The following is a 27,531-nucleotide window of genomic DNA, read 5'->3' as shown; positions in this document are numbered from 1 at the left end:
ATAATGCAGCTGGGATCCCCTTCATATGTCTTTCTCTTTCAGCATACTCCACCTCAGTTCTTTTAGCAGGTCCCATAACAGCAACAACAAATGCGTAAAGCATCTTGTTTGGACGCATTCCTGTTCAAGTTGTTGTATACTCGGTACATGCCCCTTGGAAGTGCTATAACCCCTGGGGAAGAGGCAGGAGCTAGTACTTCCTTCAACAAGAGACCCAAGGTATTGCCATGGCCCTCACCGCTTTGGAAAGTGTGCGCCGAATTCGCTGCCACATAACTTTTTAAAATCTATGCATACAAATCAGCCACTGTTTAGAGCTGGAGCCTGTTTTGGTTAGCCACATTGCCTTACCCAGAGCAGACCAATTTAGCAACACAGAACAGGTGAGAACCAAGAGATAGGAACATATTCCTATCCAGAGATCATAGCATTCAGCAAAAGAAAAGCAGAATCCTCCAATGCCACAGTAGTTGTATGGTCACAAATTCCTTGTTGGTAGCTTGCAAATGCAAGACAGACCAAACTGTCTCAGAACAAACATTTGTTGAAAGAATATTTTCATGTTTTTATTAAAACTAACTTTTTAGGAACGACTTACTTGAAATCTAGCCCATGGTTTAAACGAAAAAATCTAGCTCTAAATTCACAGAATAAGTTTTTCATGATGTTACTGTCCTAACAACTCTATATCAAATAAGCACTGTCAACACCATCAATAAATAGCAGCCCAGTTGAAAAGGAAGAATGTTACTTCTCTCTGAAATAAACCTGTAGCAAAAGTCAAATGTGTAAGGAGTGACACCTACAGGCCACAGGCAAGGAAGAAATGGTTTATTTCCTTTGGTCTTTGCTCCTGTTTTCAAATGAATTTATTCCTTACCAGTTTACAGTACACAAACCTTCCACTCACTTTCAAGTAGTGTCAGAAAATGACACGTCAAGAGTATGTACGTGCATACTTCACACAACATAACCCGTGCTTCCATAATCATGTTTACAATTGCAGATACATGATTCATCAACTTAGTGTTAAAAGCAAACGGCTGTCAATCAGATCATGCATTATTCAGGCAATTTTGAAAAATCTTGCTTATTGAAAAAGCAGCAACAATGCAGACACTTAGCCTCTCCCTTTGCTATACAACTACAAACAAGTTCCATCTCCCCCTCAGTCTTCTGTTCTACTAAAAATACATCATGCAGAATTGCACTAAACTGAAGCAACTCCTACAGAGTCAATTTGCAATTCTGGAAACAATTTGATATGGATAAAGTTTGATGCAGATGTCAATTAAAAAAAAATCCTTTGCTGGTTCTTACAGTTAGCCAAGGGCTCAATACCAGGCAGTATCGAGAAGTAAGAGAAAAGTAGTAAGAGAAAAAGCAGTAAATTGGTTTTGGGTTCTAATTGAATTGTATTTGTAAGTTAGGTCCTAATTCAGCAAAACATTTTACGTATAGAATAGGACTTAAGTGATTTGCTGAACAGGGATGACTTAAGTGTCCACTTAGATGCTCTGCTAAAAATGACATGCAGAAGAGGGATAGAAAAATCCAAGACCACCATTTCAGTTTCAGATCAGCCTTTCTGAATAATTTGCAGTTCTGGGTCCGCTTTGTGATCCTCATATGACACTTATCAAACAGCAAGTGGGCTTTAATACAGGGAAATTAGGTGAATATTACACCTGTCAAGCACACAATCTCAAACTGCTCAAGTTGCATTATGACAGAAGAGTAAAACCTAGGATTTCTGGCTTCCATTTCTGTGCTCTATACAAGTTATTTCTTCACCATAGCACAGAATAACCCAGCTTCACAGAACACATCAGCTTTTCATTACAACTACCTCTTTCTTTTGTTATTTCTGCCTGAACTTGCATTGTAAGGATACAAGCAAGCTAAACTAAGGAAAGATTAAAGGAATCCAAGCTGCAGTTTTCCTGCCTCAAATCCAACCAGCACAGCAGATAAAAGGAGGCTGCTTACAGAAGATAGATGCTGGTTTAGTCACTATGAATAGTGCCAAGCTTTTAAAACACCTGGCAGTATAAGGTACATTTTGAAAATGCACCGATTAGCTCATCAGTAGGTACTGAACATGGTAGACAGATGTACCATCTCTAAACCAGAATTTCCTAAACCCTAGAAGGCTGGAAGCTGCAGCAGGAGAGGAACAGGAGGCGGAAAATTGTGACCAGATGGTTGGTCTGACCAGACTCACTAAATGGCAATTCTTGTACCTTTTTAGAAAAGCCTGGACTCTTAAACTTCTCTTGGAGCTCGGCCCAGCCTCATCTAAGACTGATCAAGTAATTTAAAAAGCCATAAAATGATTTGACTGAGGAGGAGTTACAGGAAACAAGATGGTGCTGGGGAGAGACAGGGGACAGGGAAAGAGAGGGTGGAAGGAACCCTTGTCCAACATGTGCATACACTTTGGGACCTGATCCAGATTAGGAAAGTTATCAGTTCTTCCTGACAGGGGAGACAAGTCAGTAGGCTATACTAAGTTTAAAAGCAACTAAAAGGAAAAAACTTAAGAAAGTAAAAGGACTGTTGTGGGTGACACCTTTTATTGGACCAGCTATACAGTTGGGAGAGAGATAAGCAAGCTTTCAGGTACAGATCTTTCAGGACACCTTCCTCAGATCTCTGGGGCCTGAGCAGAGACCTGAGGAAAGGTACTTCATACTTAACAGCTTGTTTATATCCCTCCCAACTGCATAATTTGTCCAAAAAAAAGATACCATCCATAAGAATCCACACCTGGTATTTTTCCTGGAATGTTATGGCTACAACTCTTAAGACAGTAATGTAACTAGGGCCGTGTATAAACGAAACAAGAGGTGTGCGCACGACACTTTAAAACAAGCTAAATGCTTTTGCATTGCTTTAACAGTGTATTTATTGCACATTAATTCCAGCCGCTGTAGGAAATACAGCAGCGTAATCCACCTTAAATGACTTGGGGTGCAGCAAACTAACACTTCTCTAAGGAGCATTAGTTTGCTGCCCCTACAGCTGCGGAGCAAAGCACCAAGCTTCGTGCAGTCCATGGCTTCACAGGACACCCTGCAGGCAGCCTGGCAGCAGCCTGGGAAAGCAGGGAGCCTGATCTTTCCCCTCCACCCCCTCCCCCAGAGCCTGCCTGAGCTGCATGGGGGCCTGGTGCTTCCCTCTGTGGCTGCCCCCTGGAACTCCCCAAGCTGGGTGCCTGCTGATGGGTGCTGCCTGGGGAGGGCCACCACTGCCGCAGAGGGAAGCACCAGCCCCCACCCAGCCCAGGGACCACTCTGTTCACCGGCAGCTCACCCTCCCCTCCCCGCTGGAGAGGCAGGTAAGTCAGCAGGGTGTGCATGACACGGGGGTTTAAATCAGCCCTGAACTGAAGTGGCATTTTAAAAAAACCCACCACTTCACAATTTAGGGCCCCCATTTTGTCTACACACACCCCTATAGTTTTAACAACTTACGTTTAATGAAAATACCACAACAGGCAGGTTTTCAAAGTGACTTAACTGTGACAGAGTAAGTGTGTGCAACTAGAATCTGATTTATTTACCTGCCCATCCAAAGAGGCATGAGGAGGAAGAGGTCACAATAGCAGTGTGACCAACATTTAATCAAACAAGGAGGTAACTTACCTTGTCGTGGTTTTGAGTAGCTAGTACATCACTAATTCACATTTAAATATACTCTCAGATACCTCTGGCCATTGACTTAATCCAGAATCCAATAAGCACTAATCAACACAGCACTAATTCTTAGGATTTGAATACTAGTTTTGTTGGCCAAAGAAGCTGGCAAAGATTCTCTTTCCTATACTTTAATATGGTAAGCTGTAGCTTGTATAATATACTCCATCTATTCAAAAAAACCTTATTTTAGATGTATTACGTAATACTTTACCATAAACAGGATCAATAAATAAAAAGAAATCTAAAAATATATGCTTTATTTACCAGTTTTCTAAAAAGCAAAGTCTTAAAAATTAGTCACAAGTGACAAAACCCAAATATATTGCACAGTGTACAGAAAACATTGTTGACATATTGACAAAAATATCTTGTCACAAAAAATCATATTACAACATAGCTTGGAAAACAATTACATCAGAATCTGATCTAAAAATGGAGACTTGTAATATTAAAGTTACAAGAAAATCTGTTAATACCACTCTGAAAATGCAAAAAACACTTTAACAGACGCAAAAATATGTTCCTGTGTAAACACATCCACAAAATGCTCTAAGTACACCTCTGTCTCTCTCTGCCCCACATCTCAGTTTCACTAAGTTACAGGTACAACGCAGTCACTGAAAAATTTTTTAAAAAAGGAGAAAAGTATGCTAATGACAAAGAAGCTCCTGAAGTAGATGGGAAGTCCCTGAAAATTATTTTCACATTTAGAATGCACTCTTACTTAAAGCTTTAATTTTCCCAAAACCTGGCCCAGATATTAACCAAAAATTTTCACATGTAGCAACCAATACATGTAATATGCTGGTATAGCTCTGTACTGCTCCATTTATATGTAAAATACCTAAAATATTGGATTTTATAAGACGCACCCAAATTAGTGTTTCTTGTTTGAATTACTGTTTATACAGAGGTAAACTTGATCTCATTCTACTGTAAAAACAGAAGCGTGAGACAGTACTGGTCAGTATTTTATATAACATTAAGATGATATGGTTACTGATCAAGTTGTAAAATTCTCTGAACTATTTAAACCAGAGAACGCTGTACTCCAGTGCACAGAATTTCTTCATAAACTGCCACACAACTACCAATGATCTCTGTAGGTTAATTTCCCCTACCCCACCCTTTTTTAAACTGTCAGGATATTTTTTGCATATCAAACAGAAAAAACCAGTTTTGAATACAGAAAATAATCTTAAACCTAAATGAGTGAAAATGCATTAGGTGGAGCATATTAAGTGAAAATATATTTAAAAGTTATGTTCCAATTTTATCACACCTGAATTGCTCCATACATTTTCCACCCCAAGTTTCAGTGCTGACAGAAGACAACTTAGCTCTAATCCTCTGGTAGAACAATTATTGGAAAAATCACCTGTTTTTTCTTTTTGTCATTGTCAATCTGCAGGAAGGACTATATTTTCATATAATGTATTCAAAAAAAAAAAAAAAAAAAAATCAGGTCATTGAGACTCCGGAGGCACTAACACAAAACCCCAGAAAATAAAGGACTTCTGTCCACTTAGCTTCAGTTCATTCAACTCAAATATGAAGTCATTACTTTTCTCAAAACTTCTTCTGTGTGTAACAATTATCCTGAAAGGAACAATCTCTTATCTGTTCCCAAAACATGCAAATTTAATGTTTATGTAGCCAGAACAGAAAAGCTGATGGACAACTTCATGAAGGAACAAGACTGAAGGAATAGTACAGATTGGTTGCAAACTTTGCAGTCAGTGCTGCGCAGACGCATCTTCTCTGCAGTTCAGTCTTTCTAACTGATCAGCTTGCCGGTATCCTGGACACAAGTTTTCAAAAGGTAATTTGTCAGTGTAACAAGCAGTCCATAATGCTTCAATGCTCGCTAAAATACGAGACTTAAAAAAATAAAAAAAAGTTGTCAACCCTCACATTTAATACATTCATAACACTTTTTAATATATGTCCTCCTAGAAATTACATGATGAGATGTGTAATAAGCTATTAAAGTATTTCCAGCATCTAATTATAGTAAACTGGAACAAGAGGACTGGATAGATTGATTGGAGTAAGGGCAAGAATTGTGAATCAGATTATTTGCAAATTATTGGAATGTTTCTCCATAATGTTGGAGTAATTACAAAAAAATAAATAAGAGCGACTCCAAGATGTTAACTAGGTTTAAAGAGTTGTTTAGAAATTACAAGAACAATACAACACATCATTACTAAGAGTTGAAAAAAAAAATAATTAAGCACTAGCGTATTTTGCAACATTCATTAGTCTATCAATTCAGTAGGCTGTCATGAAAACTTTTACAGTTCAAGGAACAAAATAAGAGGCATTCTGATTTGAAAGACGATTTAGATATAAAAAGAAAGATTTTTTATGTTACGTTTTACATAAATAGCACATCAACTTCAACAACGTCCTTTCTGGGGAGGGAAGGGAATTCCTCTATTCAAAGAGATTCCTTCACAAATGACTTTTCTAGAACAAAAAATCCATTTGTTTTATAAACCAGGTTCATTTCACTAGAAACAAGGTTCAAAACCTTTAAGACCTGCCGATGCAACATCAGGGCTTAAAGCAGCTTTTCTAAAGTGTCAAAGGTTATGTTTGTTCTTCACTGGCTTGAGTTAAGGCAGACAAATTGTTTTCTCCAATGTTTTCAATCATTTCATTAAGTTCCATTTCATGGATTTCTTCATCGTATGATGTGTTAAACCTGCTCTGTATGTTGTCCTCACAGTAGATACACTCCTTGAAAAGAGAAAGAGTCTCTCATAAGACATTAATAATTCCAGCTCTTACTCCCAACCTCATGCCTATCATAGATCTTATCCCGAGTTATTAGTATAATTACTAACAAACAATAAGGAACCACACATATTATGGCAGCAATAGCTGGGACATTTTTCAGCATTTGACCCAATGGCTTTAATGATTCATTTTCATCTGAACATAGGAATCGGGATAAAGACTTCTAGAAGGCATTATGCCATAAGCCATTTCAGACTTGAAAAGTGCTGAGTGAATTTTAATAATTTCCTTTTAAATAGATCTGCTTTTTAACAACAGACTATCAGTGCAGTGTAAAAACAGATGTGGTATGTTCATGCCTGTTATCTCCACTTGCAGACTAGCAGTTACCAGGCTACAGTTTCCACTAATAATATCAAAGCCCTATATTACTATTTAGATTGGAATTGCACTATGATTCCACTGGGAATCCACTGCTCTTCTACCCTCCCCCGCTCACGGTACTCACCGATTTATTACTGATCATGACAAGAATTGAGTATTTAGGATAAATCTGAAAGGAGGAACAGTAGACTAACATCAATACAGTTAGGGTGCTATATGCATAAGGTGTAGTGTAGAAGACAATGTGCAGATGTTTACTGAAGAAACTGATCAGCAGACAGACAAAGCTGTCAGCAATAAAAATACTGGAGAAAAGCATAGAAAAGTAGATTTGTGACTGGCCTTGAAAGAAGAGGTGGAAAGTCTGAACAGGACACACTAGGGGAAAAAAAAAGGGTAAAGCCAGTGCTTAATTAACTCAGAAGATGCATTTCAAGTGGGTTGTAGTAGCAAGTTTTAATAGTTTTGTCTGGATGTAACACGTTCTGTCGGAACTGATGTCTTTTCCTTGACGACTCAAAAGGTTTCTGCTCACTGATCCTATGCAGTGGAGATTCTCTACTTAGAAAAAACTGAGTCATGTCTTGTTCCCCCTCACTCCAGGTGGCTGGTGTGTAGGGTCCCAAAGATAATGGAGCAACTCAAGTCTTTTAGTGACCACTGGGCTAAATCTGTTTTTATGTTAAAAAGGTGAAGACATCTGCATGGGGAGGGAGAAGAAGGGGTAAAAGGATTATTTTCTAGATGGTAGTATTTTAATGAAGCTCCAAGTAAATTAGAAACACTGCTCTAGCTGGCACCAAGGATGTTACAGTGCTAGAAGCTGAGAATACAAAGAACACCTCACTACCGAGGACAACAGTGGCGATGCAAGCTGAGCACTCACTGTTAAGTTGCCCCATACAATAAACTTTGGGGCTGAGAATTGATATGGGCAACTGTACTGTTGTTACTGATATTCCAACTGCAAGAGCTACACCATTGGCACCAAGTACACCAAGGCAAGTATACTGAGGGGTTTGTACTAGATGCAGCACAAAGCTCCCGAGACAGTGCTGTTGCTCCAAGGGTCTCAAAAGGACCCATTCCAAGCCATGAAGTATCCTTTGATAGGCTGAAGTGATCTCTGCTCCTTTCTTCTTGGTCTTAGGAAAAGTGACCTATATTTCTGCCCTTTAGAGATGTTGTGTTCTTTCCTGAACCTCTACAATGACTTTCCCTTTTTGCTAGTTTCATCTGACATCAGTTAAACAAAAGAGAACCTAGAAAGCTGGAGCTGAGAGCCAAGTTCACAAAGGGGAAGACTGTCCAAGGCCAGTAAGGCCTTTTGTCTCTTTCTACGAGGCCCATGATAGATGTTTAATTTAAGACATGATGGGATCTAATCTGATGGCAGGATGCATGATTTGCGATCAGGGATTAGATCCCAACTACACCTTGCTTGTTGGTGCAGTGGGAGCCCGGGACCCCACACACAAGCAAGATAAAGCCAATTAGCTAAATGTCATTTGGGGCCAGGAGCCAAATGCTCCCCAACCCCACCTGACAATCAGTTCAATGCAGGGGGAACCCAGTATCAGGCTGCACCAGGTCAGTGCTAGGTTCCCCATGTACTGGGAGCTATAAAGCCATGTGTGCCACCCAGCTGTACATGAAGAGTTGTATAAATCCCATGTACCACCCCGGTGCAGCTCCCTGTGTACCAGGAGCTGTCAAAAGCTATGTTACCTGCTCAGTTGGGTGGCACACAGGGTTTATGCAGCTGCTAGTGCAAGTGGAGCTCAGCACTGGGATGTGGCAACTTGATGCTGGGCTCCACATACCCCAAGACCTGTCAAAAACCAGTGTGCCACTCAGCTGGGTGACATGGAGTTCTGACAGGTCCCAGGCACATGTTCAATTTGAGGCATACTACAAATAAGCCACAAAGTTATTGCTCACGTAATGTAGAAGATAACATTGTGGTTCATTTATTCCATTATTATGCTTTAAATCAAGTTGCACATGTGGCTGAATACTATTTAAAGTGTGATTACCTTGTTAATCTGGTCTGAAATGTAATGTGTGTCAAAGGCCTGAGAAAGCTCTTAGTCACTTTAGGAGGTAAATGTAAAGAAAGTCTCTCTCTCTCTCACCTTCATTGTGTTATAGAAACCAAAATGGGAGACAGTTGAGGGAAATGTCCCCATCTTAAGGAGAAGACACACCTCAAAACATCAGTTAGTTGCATCTTGAAAGGGGCTCATTTTGAATGCAACAATCCTTATTTCATCCATAAGAATTAAAAAGACAGCTAATAATTGTACAAGGCTGAAGATTTAGTGGAGTATGTTAATTATGTCTGAATAGTTATAAAAAAAAACTGTTGGGTTGTCTAATACAAGAGCAGCAGATATTACCAAAGAGAAAGAAAAAAAAAACTCTAAATCACAGATGGAAAAAATAAAAGACCTGAAAGATGGCTGGGCCATACTCTGTATTAGGATATAGTGGTGGGTAGGTGCAGGTGAGGCTTCAATGGACATGACTGGCCAAAAGAATCCAATCTTACACACACGTACCTAGATGTAGGATACCTCAACAGTTATTCAGAGGCATGCACCTATCACAGTTAATTTTTTTCTTTTTATAGAATACTTGCTAGATACCTTTATCAAAACTGTCCAGAAATAATAATAAAAAAAAAAGTCATCCATGACCAATAACAGACCATTACAAAGAGACACGAAAGTAGCTAATAAATAATGTAGCTGCTGGTCAGTAGTGTTTTATATAAGATGTGCATTACAGTTGTGCCTCAAAAAGTACAAGAGCCTCCAATTTTTCCCCAGCGGCAGTTCAAGTTCTTTTCCTCATCTGGTAGCCCTTTTAGGTTTGTCCCCTTTAACTGCAAAAGGGATGGACCGAAGAACACACACATGACCCAGGGCACTAGCCCAGATCACTCCCAGACATGTCGGGTAGGAAGCAATTCAGTGGAAGGTTTCTGAAGCTACAATCTACTCATTCAAGTTTTTCTTGAGAGTATATGGTGAACTGAAGGGGTCTCTGCTTAAAAAAAAAAGGATGATAATGATCTTGGCTGGAGATCCAACATGAGAAGACTATATACATGTTTCTAATATCAGTAATTAATGTTATGGACAGAATTTCAGTTAGTTCATTTCTAAGTGTATTGCAACGAAACTTCCAAATTAAACTTGTAATGTACAGTAGTTGTCAAACTTGAATTGTGACATGAATTTAAAACCATCAAGAACAAATAATTAAAATAATGGAAGACAATTAGGTATTACTAAAGCAATATTAATTAATTTAAAACTTACTGAGTTAGAAACTGCTTTTGGAAGTCCACCCTTTTGCATCCATGGATGAACCTCAATAAGTTCCTTTTTTTGTTCTTCTGTAAACTTTGGTTGGAACTTCTGCATTTGCTTTAGCTTCTGTCTGTCCTCTTTTAAAACCGCTTCCACATTTCTAAAATGAAGTTGATACAGAAATTAAAATGAGACTGAGTCTTTATTATCCTCAAATTTATCTAGTTTGTACAGGCAAAAATAACTTAGAAAAGACACAAGATTGAAGGCATTAATTTTGTTCTGCAATCCATATCAAACTTGAAATAAGAGCTGGAAAGATATCGTGGTTGTGACAGGACCTTCCCACATTTGCAGAAGGCACTAACACCTCTGATGATTGGTGGACCTCTAATTTTCCAATAAGCACCCATGAAGACAGTTATTCTGATGCATGCATCAGCAAAACGGGCAAGAACTTCCATTTCATGTTGCTGCTGTTTCTTATGAAGGCTCTATGCAGTAGCCACTGCATATGTTCAAAGTATTCACAAGGGAGAATGACTTTAGACAAAGGCTGCATATGCATGATAGGTAGGGCAGCCATATTAATTTTGAGGGAAATCCAGGACAGAGCAAGGAAATGTAGGACAAGGACACCCCATGCCCCCCAAACCCTGTGGCTCTCAGGAAACCTGAAGGCAGGGTGGGCCAGGCCAATGAAGAAGCCCATGGTCAGGGTCCATCCCCCCCATGTAGAGGTTGGACCCAGCTGGGAGTGGCACCTGTGCGGCATGCCCCAGGCTCTGCCAGCCTGCACTGCACAGCCACATGACACCTCCCCCTACTGCTAGCAGCTGCCCTGGGCTGCCACATGCATCCCTAGCCTCAGCAGCAGCAGGGCACGAGGCTGCCAGCGGCCATCCCACACGGGTGCCCAAGGCAGCCATCCCACACGGGTGCCCTGTTCATCTCACACAGGTGCCCAAGCCCCCGCCTGGCCAATTCCCACCCCAGGCAGGAGGAGCAGTGCTCAGCCTAGCCCACTCCCTCCACCCCCAGCCTCCAACTATTGCCGAGGAGGAGACAGGCCAGGCACGTGTGGACAGGGTAATGCCACCAATCCAGGACTTTTGCTTCAGTTTTAGCCAACCAGCCAGGATGCTCTGATGGCCTATGAAATCCAGGACTGTCCTGTCCTAACTGGGATGTATGATCGATCACCCTAATGATACAGGTTAGAATATTACAAAAGGAAACCTGTTCCCCTATGAATGGCAGTATGAGTGTGCAACTCCAGGATCTGAATGGGCTAAGACAGAAAACACTGTTCCTTACAGAATCCAAAGCATGCCACCTTGACTTAGGAGTGCTCAAATTTAAAATAAATGTTTACTAGCCATGTGCCACTGCAGCAAAGCAGGGTCTGGGACCATCACTCCAGCAACCATCCAAATGTATTTTTTTATCTAGCATTTGGAATTGCAACAGGTTGGCACCTCGGGGGGGGGGGGGCACTTCCCCTTTCCCTTAGTCTTTTCTGTCAACCTCTGACACTGTGACTAATACAAGCTATTCAGTGCCAACACTAAAACAAGGAAGCCTTGCACCTGTTTCTACTCTTAGCAATTCTAGGTATATTTACTTATATTAACAGGGAGCATCCTCAAAATCAATCATCCAAAGCTATACAAAATTCAGAAAAGCCAAGGTACTTTTTAACTCAGGACAGTATTACAACATCTAGGGTAACAGGGAGAACCTGCAAGTCATTACTGTATGTACTATCCACCTCATTTTCCCTACCAGCACTTCCATAAGAGTTCTTTTTCATGTTATGAAAAATGATTTTCTTCCCTTTCAGAAATATTTTTTTTGCTTATTGCAAGTCCATCAATATCAGTATTCCTTACAAAAAGCCTGCTTTTTTCAAAACTTCACACTAGGTTACTTAAGAATATAGGCTGACAAAACAGCAAGATAAAAATGTACAGCAGCGATTTTGATGAAGGTTTTACTCCTTGCTTGTGGGTCCTTATTCTTTCGGCTTTGAGAAGGGCAAGAGACACCAGCAAGTTACAATCAGGCAAGAGACTGAGAAAGAAGATGGCATCTGAATGGGAAGTCATGGGCAACAGCCTACTAGAGTATAGGGACCTGCACACACTTCCCAGCACAGTATTCCAGGCACTCTGACTGGCAAAGGTCTGCTAGTTAGAGTACAGGATTTATAAAACACACACGCTTAGCAATTACTACATATCCTTCTTTCATATCGCTTATTCTAGTTAGCAGAAGAAAGAATAGAAAAGGCTACACGTTGGAAAGCAGAATGCTACTACCACCGTCTCTGTTCCAGGTCAAGAAAATTACTGAAATAGCAATCTATACGTTTATCCCCATAACACCTATGCAGCTTATGAATAGAGTAAGATTTACCGGGATGGTATCTGGTATGTCATCATAACAGCATCATCTGTATTAGCCATCAGCAGCCAGATAGGATCCTGAAGGACATATTTAATGAAATGCTCATTTTCTTCCATTTCTGTTCTCTTTTTTGTTTTATGTTGATTTTCTGAAGAGTCAATACTCCCAAAGTATTTGCTGGTATGACTTGTTTCACTACTGCCTTTAAAAATAAAACATAACTTTATTATAAAGGTCCAATATTTCATATAAAATTATCTGTTTGAGCCTTGTTTGTGTTTTATAGTCAGTGTATATGCATGATGGAAATATGTGGTAGAATATAGTTTCTCAACCTGTGGTACGCATACCCCTGGGCAGTGGGTATGCAGGTACCCCCACACTCTCTTGCCCTCTTTTCCTCACTCTCTTGCTCCTTCCTCCTCTCAAAACTATGGCAAAAAATTGTAATTCCCCAGGAATAATTTGGTGTGCAGCACTGGGTTCAACTCTCTTAGCTTTGGCAAACATCACTTCTAGCCCAGGTACATACTTGAGTTGTGCACCCTTGGTGTAAAAGGTTGCAACCCTACCTATACCAGATCAGACACCTGTCATATCACGGCCTAATATACACAGCCCTTCTTCCAACATATAGCACACATTAGTCTGCAAGTATAAAATCCCCTGGAAAATTGAGTGTTGGAGTACTTATTAAAATTTTCAGAAGTTAGGGGGTACTTGCTACTTAAAAAGTTGAGAAACAGTGGTAGAACACTTGGACAACCATTTAATCTCTAGACATGCCATTACATCTAACCTGTTAGAAATGAAACTTTCCGACATACAGCTGTTACCACTAAATACCAAGTAGGAACTCCAGAATAAAAGAAAATGAATTAAACCATTTGAAATGGGATTGTGAAAGAAGATGATGCTAATCATAAAGTTTATAGATAGCAAAAGATATGTTCTGGAATTTTCCTAAAACTTAGATCCGGAGCTTAAAATTACATTTAAAAGAATCAAGGCTTCTTAAACTGTTTTCTAAAAGGAAACAAAGACAACAGATTCATTTATCTGTCAAAATTGTTTATACCCTCCTAACTGACCTTACGGTCCCAATGCAACTAAAAAAGCATATGCAAGTTACCACAGAGGTATCTACAAGAATAGTAACCTCTGAATCAAAGGCTGACATTCTTAAACAAGGAATAAGATTATGTTTATAAACCTTCTAAGTAGCCAACACTAAATAGAAGATTTTCCTGGAAAACTTTTGAGCTCAAAATGATAGTCACAAGGATATCTTGTGCACCATTCCCCATGAGACACTAGCAGGCAAATTACATTCACCACTGGTAAATGTTACCTGTTCTACTCCCTGACATCCCGCAGCCATTGGATTCAGATCCTAATGATTCAGCAGCTGCTGACACACCACTACCCGATGAAGCTGAACCAGTGCCTGAACACGCATCCTCTTGAAATAAAATGTCAAGCAAGTCACTTGACATAGAGAGTGCATCACTGTTCTGAGCTTCCATTAGAGATTTCACCTGGGGATGGAATAAAGTGCATTCAACTTATTTATGTTAAAGTGGTCACAGACATCACTTCTGTACCTAATATGAGTAAATGCAGCTAATTCAGAGGAAAAAAGAAAGGCTGTACAATATATGACAAGACTAACTGGTATGCTGAACTGAAGGTGGTAGACATAGACTGTTCAGATTGTCCAGTAAACTTTTAATTTAACAACTCTTTTGGATTTGAAGCTTTATTTTAAAAACAGTCAGCAGAGGAAGGTGTGTTAATGGATCAGTACTGATGGACTTTATTGTGAAGAAACCTGAGCCTCTGTCTACAGCATCTAGAATTCACTGGTACGGGAATGACTTTGGAACCATCTCTACTGTGATCTATCTACAAAATTTACACTTCCTGTAAGAGCTAAATTACAGCTGTTGGTTATACTGAGCGAACAGTAACATCTGGTGAAGTATGCTGTTGCCCATGAAAGCTCATACCTCTCTGGATCAGTTAGTCTCTAAGGCCCCAGGCATATAATTACATTTCCAGCATGCTTAACATGTTGTCATAAATAGCAACATGCCACATGTTTGGCCAACTTATGGCCCCATAAAGTAGAAAATCCAGGCACAAAGATACTCCACATAAAGCATATCTTTGTGACTGAATTGTATGGCATGCCCCATGAAGTATTCAGCTGACGATCTGCATCAGCACTTGGGCAGCCCCAGGTCTAGAATAAATCTGGGATTCTGAAGTTCCCGGTGGGGATGAGCTCTGGGGCTTGCTGTAACCTGGTACTTCAAAGCATCCCATCTGGTAGCTAGCTTTCATGGCATAACTAGGATTAGTCCTCAGTCCAGAAAGAAGTATCACATGTCCTGCCACGCATGTGTGGCATTGCACGACCTGCAGTTGTTGGGAACAAGGAATCAAGATCCCATCATACCATTATTTTATTTGAATGTCTTTTTGGAGGCCTATTAAATCCTATCCTGCCCTTTCTGAGTCAGAGGATGATAAATAGCTTGCTTGCATGGACTGCTTTAGGGGAGGAGTTTTATTTGTATGAGCACTTTTATATTGATTTCTAAATCAGCTTAGATTCAGCAGTGAAAAACTTAAGAGTAGAACACCCAAAAGGTTTATAAAAAAGGAGGCTAAAAAAATACATATATGTGGCCGGGCAAAAAAACTGCTGCTAGACAAAGTATTGTCATGCGCTATTTCCAGTAACATAATTAGACTTCTATGAATAATATCTACCTATCTTCGTTAAGAAGAGTACTTCAGTAATGATTTCCTAGCAGCTGCAATAAAGTTATACTTGGCAGGTTTTGAAAAACATGGCAGCTTATTTTCAGAAGTTCAGAGAAGTTAGAAAAACTTAACATGAAAGCAAACAACTACTGATGTTTTGCTCGTAAGTCGACTATTGTAAGATTTTTTTACCCTAATATCAGCAAGACTGACAATGACTTTCAACTGAAAAGTTTCCTTAAAGGTATAACCCAACTGGAAAGGTATTGCTGCACTACAGTTCAAGGATCCTTGAAGATTCAACCTTTCAACAGGAGATATTAAAAATGGGACATTATCTACTATAGCATAGAAACTGTTCTTCTTTGCTGAAATTTGTCCCATCAGCTAAACAGCAGTGCTAAATCAAACATGTATTTGGCTTTTACTTTCTGCATCAAGACAGTCATATTTAAATGTTTAGGTTCTTAGATGTAATAGTATCAAACTGGTAATGCCAAGTGGCAAACCTCTGGAGAGAAAGTCAGGGGCTTATGTGTGAGCACCAGTGCATTTTGGAAAAAAATAAAATAAAAATCGCAATTCCTAATTCTAGGGAATCATTCATATTAACTACTAAGTTAACTGCACTAGATATTTAATGACTCTTAACTAGATTTATAAAGTGAATACATATATCTTACAGATTTATGACTTCACACACAAATACAGTGTGCTACACACAGTCTGTACATGTTTAAGGCTTAACAAATGACCATACCGTTTCAGTATTAGCCAACCTGTGCTGTAGGAGTCTATATATATCCTACATTATTCAAAAGGTTTTTTCTTCATATTTTAAAATTTGCTGAGCCAATACCTGCTCAGTTCTCAAAATTTTAAGAACTTGAGGTAAAGGAAAAATTGGCTGACAGTCCATGCATTACCGAAACCTGCATTAATTCATTCCTGACTTAATTGTTGTCAGTTAACTATAGTTTAGATTTTAACGTTACAGAAAACTTATTTTAAAATGCTTTTTTCCTAGTCCAGTTTGATTTTCTCCTAATGACCTTTAAAGCTTTTAACCAAAATGTTATATTTAATTTTAAGTTGTTAAAAAATTCTTCACTAGTGCTTTTGAAAGGCCAGTAATTTTGCGTTAACCTTAATAAAATAAAATGCATTGGTTCTGAGGTCAACATCTTATGCTTTTAAGCTTCCAGTTCTAAACTCTATATAGTTAAATTTAATTCTGAGAAAGTAAGATGTCATGGAACAAGAACACATGCTATTTCTATCTAGTACAAAAAATACATTTAAGGTTTTCCTTTGTTCCTCAGGAAGGACTGGGTTTAAAGTTTATTTTGCTAGAACTTGGTGAAGTTTGGATTTAATAAATTCAAGTTATAGGTCAATCTATTAAGTCAATATAGCCTCTTTAATTTCTAAGGCAAAAAGATACCAAAAAAAAAAAAAATCAAATGGCACTTGAGAAAATGATAACAAATTTTAATCTCTTCAAGATGCCCTGGGGTACATTTTTCACTTACAGGTAAAGAACCCTTTATGCTGCACTCCTCCATTGACACAGTTTTGCTTGTGGCAGCTCCTTCAAGCAAAGCTCCATTTAAGCCAGAAGCAGTACCATTTTCAGCAATTTTGGTGATTTCTTCTAATTGCAGAAGATTTAGTTGTAGAGGAGAACTACATCTCGACTGAAACAAAGGGGGTGAGGCTTGATCTCGTAGGCCAAGAGACTGTGGAGTGGAGGAACGAGACTGCTCATTTCGTGATTCCACAACAGGAACTTTTTCACTTTCTGCTGGTGGACTATACTGGAATGACTGTGCTGGAAAAAATGTCTGTTGGGGGAAAGAGTTGGGAGCAGCAAATGGAGGCGGTGGGGGAAACATCGATGGTGAAGAGAGAGTGGGATGGGCAGGAAAACTAGGCTGGCCATGATAAAGTGTCTGTGGCATATTGTTGTTCATTTGAGGGTATACATAGTTGGGAAGCACTAGTGCTACTACTGGTGTCACAAGAGGTGCAGAAAACTGTGGTGTTTGCATGGGACAACTACTGCCAGCATCTGGTAATTCATTAAAACCTGAGAGGGATGTCTCAGGACATGGTGGTACAGTTCCTGATGTTGGAAAAACTGGAAGTGGATACGCAGGCATAACAGTAGGGAAAGACATGGCCGGGTAGCTTGCTTGAGATGTATCTGATGGCGACCAAGCTGTGCTATTTAGACCTTGCAGTGGAAATCGGTGAGGGGGCTTTGTTCCAGAAGTTGTGCTATCTGAGGATTCTTGTGGCTTTATTCGTTTAGACTTCGATTTCCTGTTCTTTCCACTTTTTTTCCAAGATTGGTCCATTCCAGAAATACCATTTCTTTGACCACGAACACCTGGAAAATAACAGGAGAAAGCTGTTTGCAATTTAATGGTACCTCATTTAGCTATTCTCAAGAGATGTTTAAAACCTTGCCTGTTTCACTATTTTTATGTCACTAGAAAGGAACCAAACAGGAAGGAGTAGGGTTTATTCTTTTGCCACTGGCAAAGTGATTAGGTCTCTTTGCAGGAGCAGAAATATTGGTACAAATATGGAGGTCGGGGGGGGGGGGGGGAGTTGAAATGTGGCCCATGTAACCAAAATATGGTTCTTCACCCTGCTTGCCTCGCAGGTGTTGGCTGCAGCTTTTGGAGGAATAAGCTTTGGAGGAATAAGCATCTTGCTTTTTAGCAACTCCTCACCACTGAAAGAAGTATTCTTCAAATGGAAAAACATCAGAAGCAATCCCACAAGGAAAAATACAGAAGGTGAAAAAATTTTTGAGAGAGAAAAAAAAGGGAGTCGGGGGCAGGAGGGGAGGAGGAGAGAAGAGAAGAGAGAGGAAAAGTATGCTAAAGATAAATAGACTGCCCCCTTAGGAAATACTCCTTGCAGATAGAAATATATCAAATAATAATAAAAAGATTATATGCAATGAAGCTCTTTTCTACCAATGGTAGATTGACAGATTACTGTTTCAAACTACAAATACACATCCTTGGCCTTTGACAACGATAAAAATGAAACTACAGTCCTGGCCCCCATCCCCTTCCAGACAACTATTCAAAAGATGATTTTAGTCTAACAATGAGCCTAAGACAGTATCTATTGCCTTACCACGTTCACAAGGACGTCCTTTAGGTCTGTCGTGCAAGTAGTAATTGCAGCGGTTTTGAAACACGTGGAATTTTTTGATTTCCTTAAACTTAGTCAGAAAACTCTGCTCTTCTTTTTGTGTGTGGACTGCAAGGACTTCCTTTGTAAGACCCAATTTTTTAAATGGCTCCTTTTCTTGGTTTACATGAGCACTGTTGGATGGAGGGGCAAAAAGCTGACCATCTAAGATCTCTGTTCCACTCGGACCATCTTCTATCATTTCTAAAAATAGAAGTAGATAATTAAAGCATGTGTCGATAAAGTAGTTCAATTTCATTTTAAATTGATTAGAACTTTGTAACGGCTTCACTGTAACCATTAAAAATGTTCATCCATGCTTATTCTGGTTCCACAGGGGTTTTATAGCTACAGATGAGTGTTAATAGTTTTATGCACCTATTCCCACAAGCTTTACAAACTTTAAAAAACAAAAAACAAACCCCAAAACCCAAAAGTCTTGAACTCAGCTATTCCTCTGCAAAATACATAAGTACTGTACCTAATTCAGGTTGCGTTTTTTTGTCTCCAACATGAACAATGGTACTACTGTAGCTGCACTGACTGGTGAAAGACACAACACTTTCTGGTTTTCCAGGTAGAGCCAAAGTAGTCAAGTGTGCACCAACTACTGGAGGACCATTTGACCTTTTAGATGTCTTCAAAGCAGGGTCTACATTAATTTTCAACAAAATGAACAAGTTAATAAGACTTTGTCAGATTAAACAAAATATACAAATGAAAAACAATCTGTCTGGAGTCATAACAGGCTGAATTAGTTCTAGAAAAATGAAAGTTATTCAAATTCACTATTTTTTCTGACCGACTTCACTTCCCTCCCACCCCCAGGCTATAACAAATTTTGATAACGTTGAAGATTCAGTTTTCTGATTTTGTGTTTGCCACCCAGAACTCTTTAGGAACATTGGAGTAAAACTCTTGGCTCGTTAACCCAGTCCCAAGGTATCCATATCATATAATCCTTTTCCTAAGCTTATCTAGTTCCACCTGAATACCAATTCCATTTCTGTTTGCCATAAGTGTTCCAAAACTTTCCTTCCCTTTAATGTTAATAAATATTCTTCCACGATCACTTTAGGCCTTCTTAGCCTAAATTTATTAGGCCCATCTATGTCCATCTGCTGTTGTACATTACTGTCTTTTACTCTGATTAGCTCTTCTTGCTCTCTGATATTTACCTCTTGCTCCTTCCCCACAGATGTGATCACAATCTATAAATCCCCTCTCAATATACACATTTGCAAGGCTGAACAAGTGAAGTTCTTTTGCATAAGATAGGTTTCTTATTCCTCTAATCATCCTGGTCACTCTCCTATGCACCTGTCTCAGTTTGAATTCATGCTTCTTCAAGATAGGCGACCACAACTGCATACAATATTCTAGATAAGGTCTCATCTGTCCTCATACAAGACGCACAAGTATTTTCATTTCTGTACTAGATGAACCTCATCTGATACATCTTCTAAAAATACACTTCCCTTTTTGTGAGCATACCACCTTGCTGGATCATTGCTGTCCAGTGACCAACTAGTACTCTTAGGTCTTTTCCTTCCTTTTATCATTTCCAATTGCAGAATCCCCATCTTACAGCAGGAACTCTTTAGTCCATTAAGTGCATGACCTAGTATTTTGTATAATTACATTTTCTCTCATTTATATCATTTAAGTTCTTAAGAACACTTAAATCTTTCTTACTGTATTCCAGTCCTACTCTGTATAGATCAGTGGTGTCAAACATACAGTTTGCAGCTGTATCTGGCCCTTGGTGCTTTCCCTTTTGCTGTGCTGGACCATCCCTGCATGCAGTGTCTGGAATCTGCACTGCTTGCAGCGCTCACTGGGGCTGGGTCCCTGGCTGCATCACCTGCAGCATTTGCTAGAGCCTGATCTGGCCCATAGACTAGCCCTGTGCCACTGATCCAGCCTGCAGTGCCAAATGAGTTTGATGCCCCTGGTACAGATGATGCCTCCCAGTTTTTACTGTCTGAATTTTACTAGTGACCTAGGCAATAAAGTCCTTACTAACAAAATTAATAAATAAAAATCAGTCTCAAGACTGATCCTTGAGGACCTTACCTAGCCTAACTGCAACATAATACTTCCCATTTTAACCCTCTTCTGTCATCTTATCTTCAACCAATTCCTTATAGAACTCACAACCATCTCTTGTACCAAACCGCATCTTACCCAATAAATCCCCCATGTGATAATCATATTGAGTGCTTTACTGCACTGCAGCTAGACAAGATCTGTTACCGTTCCCATGGCGGGGGTGGGGGCAGGCACTGGAGGAGCGTGCAGGGGCAGAGGCTAACTGCCTGTCCCCCACTGCTGTTTTTCTAGCCATTGCAGTGGGGAGGAGAGGGAGAATGAAGTTAAGAGGACACTATTACATAGATTATATACATAGAAAATTATAACAATTTTCTATATAGAGAATTTAATTACTGAGGGGGTCTTTGTAAATTCAGTCTTGGATTTGGGCAAATACTAAATACAGTAGAGCCTTGCATACACCAATGAGAAATTTTACTTAAAAAAGCAAACAAACAAAAAAATGCTTAGACCTCTCCTTTCTCCCTTCAATGCATGTGCCACATTTGCTAGTTTCAAGTCACATGGGGCCATTCCAATTTAACACTTATTAAAAAACATGCTATTGGACTTGTAAGGCAAATGTGCAAGTTCTTTCAGCGTTCCTGCAGAGATATTTTTCAGCCTCCGAGATAAATGCTATAGATAGAGCACAGTGTAATTATGCAATTTGAAGTTACAAGTAGTCATATACAGTGCTACTTTCTTCAAATGCGAATGCCAAGCTAAGTGTTAAATGAATTGTGCATATTAAACACACTTAGTGACCATAAATGCAACTGATCAAACGCCAAAACTGAAACGAGATTAATACTACTGCTATTTATAATTGGCAATTGGGGCCTCCTAGAATGGGTTACTGATGAAAGAGTCCTAACTGCAAAAAGATTATCAAACCTAAAAAATGATACACTACTGAAACGGTAGAGATTAATACAAACTATATTATCTAATACCAATGTATTTTGCTCAGAGTATATAAAAAAAGTCCTACAATTGGCAGATCTCACAAAATTGATTTGGAATTTTGACTTTACATAATGTCTTGCTGGAAATGAAGCTAATGTGTGACAAAGGCATTTCCCCTTAACTTTTTTGTAAAAAAACTACACCTGTGATAGTTCTGCTTATTACTGTGGTAATAACTTATGTCTTGGCCGATTCTTTACATAATGAAGAAAGTTACATACCTCTCATAGGCTGTACAGCATTAACTGTTTTTTGTTTATGATCATCAGAATTCAGTGAAATGGAATTTGATGATGGTTCACATTTTCTCTTCATTGTACCAGGCACATTACAACTCTCCAGGTACCTATATAATAAGGGTTTAAACAATATTAACACATGGACATTTGCAAATCTGGGTGTTAATAAATTGTTATTTACATGCTAGCAACATACACAGGGTAGCTGTTTACCTGATGACACTGTCTAAACAACTAATCTGTTGATAGGAATACACAGGTTGCTCCTTCCAAGCTAGTTTCTCTGTAATCACATTCTTATGGGCAGCAATGGCTACAGCATTCATTCCAGATGCATCTTTCATATGAACAGTGGGGCCATTTGTTTTTTCTGTTTAAAGACACACTTGTTACAAATCCATCCTTCGTAATGCCAAGTTAAAACGGTAGTAAATCAAGCTCTTAATACAAATCTTTCTGGATGAGTTGCAAGTTATTTTCCAGCCAAATGCTATTAGACCAGGAAAATTATTATACTAAACCAATGATAGCACAAACATGTTGAGAAATACTGAATAAACGCGGTTAGCAAACAGTAAGGATTATGGATACTCCATGTTAATATGGAATTTAGTTTGGATTAGTGCGCTAATGAAGAGGAAAACAAAAATGAAATTGCAAGTTACATATTTACAGTCAGTAGCATCAAAATAGATTTACAGAGATCTAAGGATCACTGTGTCAGATACAGATAATAAACAAATTAACTGCAGAAACAGCCTAAATTAAAAGGGTATTTAAAAAAATGACAGTTTCCAAATGCACCATTTCATGTACAACGATCATTTACTGGAACACATCTCTCTACACGGTTATAAACAATGGGTGTGTTTGACAATGCTATCAGTACTCCCCACTGCTGTGCAGCTGCCTACATTGTCACCGATCTAAAACACGGGTAGGCATTTTGGCATTAGTTTCTTAAACATCATTGTACTTGAATCTCGTAATTTTAAATCTTATCAGTGATGAGATTAATTTTAGAAGTCGCATACAGAAAGAAAGGTTACCCGTTTTTAGTTTTCTGTAAAATTTTCCTCATAAAATTTCAAGCTTTTATTTAACTCTTTGAAATTTAGGTGTAAGTTACCTTTTTTCAAGGTAAAGAAAGGAACAGATTATATAAAACCCTTAACTTGGTTTACATCTGGTGAAGAATTACCTGGTAAGGAAGCAATAACACTCTACACCAAGACAAATGCCTTCTGTTCAGAAGATTAATCCCAGGGTAGTAATTTACTCCTTTGTCAATTACTGATGAGATATCATAATAATCACTTATTGCATGCCACTACCCTACAATATTTGCATTCTGTCCATGCCAGATCTTAGCATAATTTACATCTATGTACAAAGTGTTAAAGCAGCTCAAACATTTCATCTCATCAGAACCTCAGAGCAGCAGCTCTGTTTGACCATGGCAACTATTTCAATATCTACTCTGCTGTTACCTGTTGCAGGCTATAAATACTAATTGTTTTTGTTTTATGGAATACTTCCTAGTATGCTGAATACCAAACTTAGATATGTTGAACTAGCACATTCTTAAATAAATAAATAAAATACTGACTTTGGATTCCTAGTTAGCATTATATCCTGACAAATGTTTTCCTGCCTTGTAGTTACTGCAGCACTTTTTCAGTGGACTCCAACAAAAGATTTGAAATTCTACTGTTGTGTTGTGTTGCATCCCACCAGAACAAACCAATATGTTATCTAAGCTCTTACTGCTGTACCTGCAAAAGGGTTTTTCTTGTGTTCCAACTTTGCTCTACAGTCAGTAAAGACATATTGCCCTTTATTTCTGACTCTACATGGATCGTGACAAGTCTCCTAAAAACAGCCATAAGAAAGAAAAAGAGAAAATGGTTGTTAAAAAAAAGTGTTTACTTCAGTCATACGTATGCAGTCTTCATTTTTTCTAGAACACCACATGGGACTCTCTCCCGTTAGAAGGCTCAGCTTCTAATGAACAGGATTTTGCTTACATGACCTTTTTAACATACATGAACCATCAATGAAACGTATGTTTTGAAAGAAGAATGTTAAATACACAAAGCAATACTGTATTTTTGGACACAAATGCAGATGGCTTCACAAAACCACTCGTTGAAAAGAAAAAGCTGTTACTTGATAATAGAATAGCAGAAGACAAGTGTCTATCTGGCTAAGTAGGACAACAAAAAGACAAAGCATACTAGTCCATTAGAGGTATGCCGATACACTGGTCCAATATTGGATCGGTACCAACATAAAGAAAATTGACAGTATTAGAAATCAGCCTGATGTGGCTGATAATTTGGCTGATAAATGGCTATGTGTGTGCAGCCACATGCAGGCAGCAAGGAGCACAGTCCAGCAACTTGGAGAGCTGCAGCTTACGTCTGGTGTGGTAGAAGGGGAGGGGGGAGGGAAAGAGTGTAGGAAGGCAGATCATGGCCCCCACAGGGGCAGGGGGGCAGCTCCTGCCGCTGTGCACTGTTCATCTGGGAGTCGCTGGTCCAGCACTTGCCTGCTCATCTGGCAGCTTCTGCCGCTCGTCCAGGAGGGCATGGGGAGGCTTGTGCCCCCGAATCTGCGAGGGGTGAGGTGGGCTGGGGCCAGAGCTGCATGGGACTTCCCGGCCCGGGCAAATCTGGGGGCACACGCTCCCCTCCCATGCCCTCTTGGACAAGCAGCAGGAGCCACCAGGCAAGCAGATCCCAAATGAGCAGCACACAGAGGTGACAGCTGCCCCACCCCCAAACAAGCCAGGGCTCTGTCCCATGTTTGTCCTGCCCCAGCTGGGCAGCGCTTGGCCCAGCCCCACTCCTTCCTCACTATGAGGGGGCCTTGATCTTCCCCCCCAACACCCTATCCCTCTCCCCTCCCCTCTCCTTCCACCACACCAGACTTATCAGCTGCAGGTAGCTCTCCAGGCTGCCGGGCTGGTATAGGAAAATCTGATCGGTATTGGCCAATATGCTCCCTTAAAAAATCAGCTATCGGTATCAAAATCTATCAGTGCACCCCTATAGTCCATGCAAACAAATCTCTGCATGTACATATATGGCTCAAAATATTCCATGGTTTTGGAAAAAAAAAAACTTCTGAAAGGACCTACATTGCTAAAGACTTTTGATAACATTACCTAGCTGGTGGGGGTGGGGGAGAAACAAAACTAGAAAAGAAACTTGCATCTTGTTAATTGTTTTGAACTGCTTAACTATTTTCAGAAGGATGCAAAACAATTACCAATTTACAATAAATAAAATTAAGTGTTTCTTATATGTTAGCAGTAGGAATAATTGAGAGAGGCTAAGAATAATTTAAATAAGTTCCCATTCCTCTTACAGCCCCTAAAGCTGTAAGCTGATTTTAAAATTCACTGCTAATCTTTCAAATGCCTGTCATTCATATGCAGAATTTCCTGAAAGGACTGAATTATTTACAACAGCCAGCAAAATTTTACAATCGATTTTGTCATGGGTTTTAAACATTTTATATCAAGGTTTGTTTCAACAGCTTTGACCCATTATTCAGATCTAACAAATAGCAGTGTTGTTGCAGCTGAGCAACTAAATACAGACCTCTAGTGAAGTATGTGAAGGATAAGTGATTTTCACACCTACTCTTTATCAACCAAGAAGGGGCTTCACAGTAACATATCCCATAGCTCCATCCCCACACAATTAACAGATTAAATCAAAGAAACCCCTTTTTAAAAGTAAGCTTAACCTCCTTCCCTTCTGCCAGTCATCCATTCTTCCAAAACAAGCTGTTCTCTTCTACCCTCTTTTCACCACAGAAAGTTAATGTAGGTATATGCTACATTCTAAAGGTGTAGCTCAAGCAGACAGGCATGCCCCAGATGGCTTTAAAACTAGCTTGGGTACAACTAATAGCATTGCTTCAGCAGCAGAGAACTCCAGAAGCCAGCCTGAGTCACATATTTACACAAGCTCCTGGGCAGGTTTTGCAGTCCCTGCTTTACTGGGCACCCAAATTAGTGAGTTTAAAGCTGTCTTGGCTTTGTTTACATCAACTCCAATTATACCAACAAGAGTAACATCTCCACTGTAATCCATGCTTGACTCTTCCCACAAACCAAACCTACTCTAAGCAAGTCTCCCACAACTGCAATAGAGGGGAGTTATTCCCTTAAAAGAAGCTGATGATGTATTATACAAGTTTACTATCCTTCTGGAGACTGTCTTTCAATTCAAAGGAAGATAAATGTATCCACTTTTCTTTCCTATGTATCCAATGACATGGTAGGACAGAGACATAACATGGCACAATGTTATGGCCCATGTATCCAAACAACAGGGGTTAGCTTAGTGGATGACTTCCTCTTTTAACCCACTGATCCCCTACCTCCCCCAACCTTCATTGTGCCATACTGCACTGTTGCCCTAATTTTAAGCAAGGCTCATCTTTTAAAATAGGAAACCACCCTCCCCTCCCACTCCTCCACCATCTTCTGTCTGTGAGCTACCTAGGAGAGCTGTAATTGGAGCAGTGACTTGTCCCAGGCCAACTCAATCTAGAATTTACAACTACATCAATAGTGAAAATTCTTCTGAGTTATATATCAAATATTTAAATTCAGAGAGTTTTAAAAATAAAACCTACAGGCTTATCCTTTTGGGTGTCTTCATTGTTGTTCCCAATGCTGTCACTGGACGATGCCATGCTCATTAAATGCTCATGTGATCCATTGCTACCCAAGCTTCCATAACCACTGGATCCACTGTTGTGTACAGGCTAAAAACAAAATATTTGCAACTAAACTTTAACACAACTGAAGTTTATAACAGCAATACACAATGATAAAAACAAACTGCTAACAAGATTCTAGCCTGTACGTTTCCTTTAAGTCCCAGATGAAACCAAAGTATATCTTTATATCAAAGGTACAGTACTATATCTACACAAGGAGATACTCTCAGATGGCAGTCCTATTCCTCAATTTTCCAATTAACTCTGCATATATACAACCCTCAGAACATCTGGTGCACTAATAGTCTGGACACCAACTCAATATAGGACTACGTAAGCTTTACAGACAATTTAATGAAGACAGAGTACAAGAGAAACCACAGCAAGTTAAAAAAAAAAAAAGAGTAAGTCTGAATTCAACAACATAACTATTTCTACCTGTTCAACTTTTATCTTTAAAAAAAGTTAGGTAGCTACAACTATTTATTAATGTCTTTACTGTTGGACTGAATAGGAGTATTTTGCAGTACTTCAAAATTGCTAAATAAATAGTTTAAGAGAAAACCCTATTAAATGAACAAAAAAGATATATAGATCTAAAAACCTGTCATTGGGATTAAAAAAAAATGAACCTTAGCTTTATCTTTGCATTCCTATAAAACAACTGAAAGTCTTGTACATAAAACAGTGCCAGCTACTTATTAGTTTCATAGTTTCTAGGGTCGGAAGGGACCTGAGCAGATCATCTAGTCGGACCCCCTGCCATGGCAGGAAAGATTGCCTGCACTGCTTCTCTTGGAAGTTGGTTCCAGACCCTAGCCATCCTGACCGTGAAGTAGCGCCTCCTGATATCTAACCTAAACCTACCCTCTGCCACCTTGTGACCGTTATTCCTGGTCACTCCTGGCGGTGCTCGGGGGAACAGTGACTCCCCCCCAATGCCTGCTG

The 27,531-nt window shown here is 39.4% G+C and overlaps 1 protein-coding gene across 2 annotated transcripts in view; it reads right to left on the bottom strand.

The window, feature by feature from the left end:
- Positions 1-3,937: 3,937 nt before the first annotated feature.
- PER2 (period circadian clock 2) overlaps positions 3,938-27,531 on the bottom strand; it is a 63,973-nt gene continuing 40,379 nt past the window's right edge. For both annotated transcript variants that reach the window (XM_019533095.1, XM_019533096.1), the window contains 11 exons: positions 26,497-26,628; positions 23,619-23,715; positions 22,057-22,213; positions 21,826-21,950; positions 19,023-19,193; positions 18,485-18,745; positions 16,861-17,720; positions 13,908-14,094; positions 12,566-12,758; positions 10,157-10,307; positions 3,938-6,446 (listed from right to left, as the gene is read on the bottom strand). In XM_019533095.1, coding sequence (XP_019388640.1) covers positions 6,297-6,446; positions 10,157-10,307; positions 12,566-12,758; positions 13,908-14,094; positions 16,861-17,720; positions 18,485-18,745; positions 19,023-19,193; positions 21,826-21,950; positions 22,057-22,213; positions 23,619-23,715; positions 26,497-26,628 — 2,484 coding nt within the window. In that variant the 3' untranslated portion in view covers positions 3,938-6,296. The remainder of the gene's footprint in view (positions 6,447-10,156; positions 10,308-12,565; positions 12,759-13,907; positions 14,095-16,860; positions 17,721-18,484; positions 18,746-19,022; positions 19,194-21,825; positions 21,951-22,056; positions 22,214-23,618; positions 23,716-26,496; positions 26,629-27,531) is intronic.

Source organism: Crocodylus porosus, unplaced genomic scaffold (genome assembly GCF_001723895.1).
Source record: "Crocodylus porosus isolate Cpor-Errol unplaced genomic scaffold, CroPor_comp1, whole genome shotgun sequence".
Taxonomy (NCBI): Eukaryota; Metazoa; Chordata; order Crocodylia; family Crocodylidae; genus Crocodylus; species Crocodylus porosus.
Note: the sequence above shows the minus strand (reverse complement) of the source record. Positions and strands in the feature narration are given on the sequence as shown.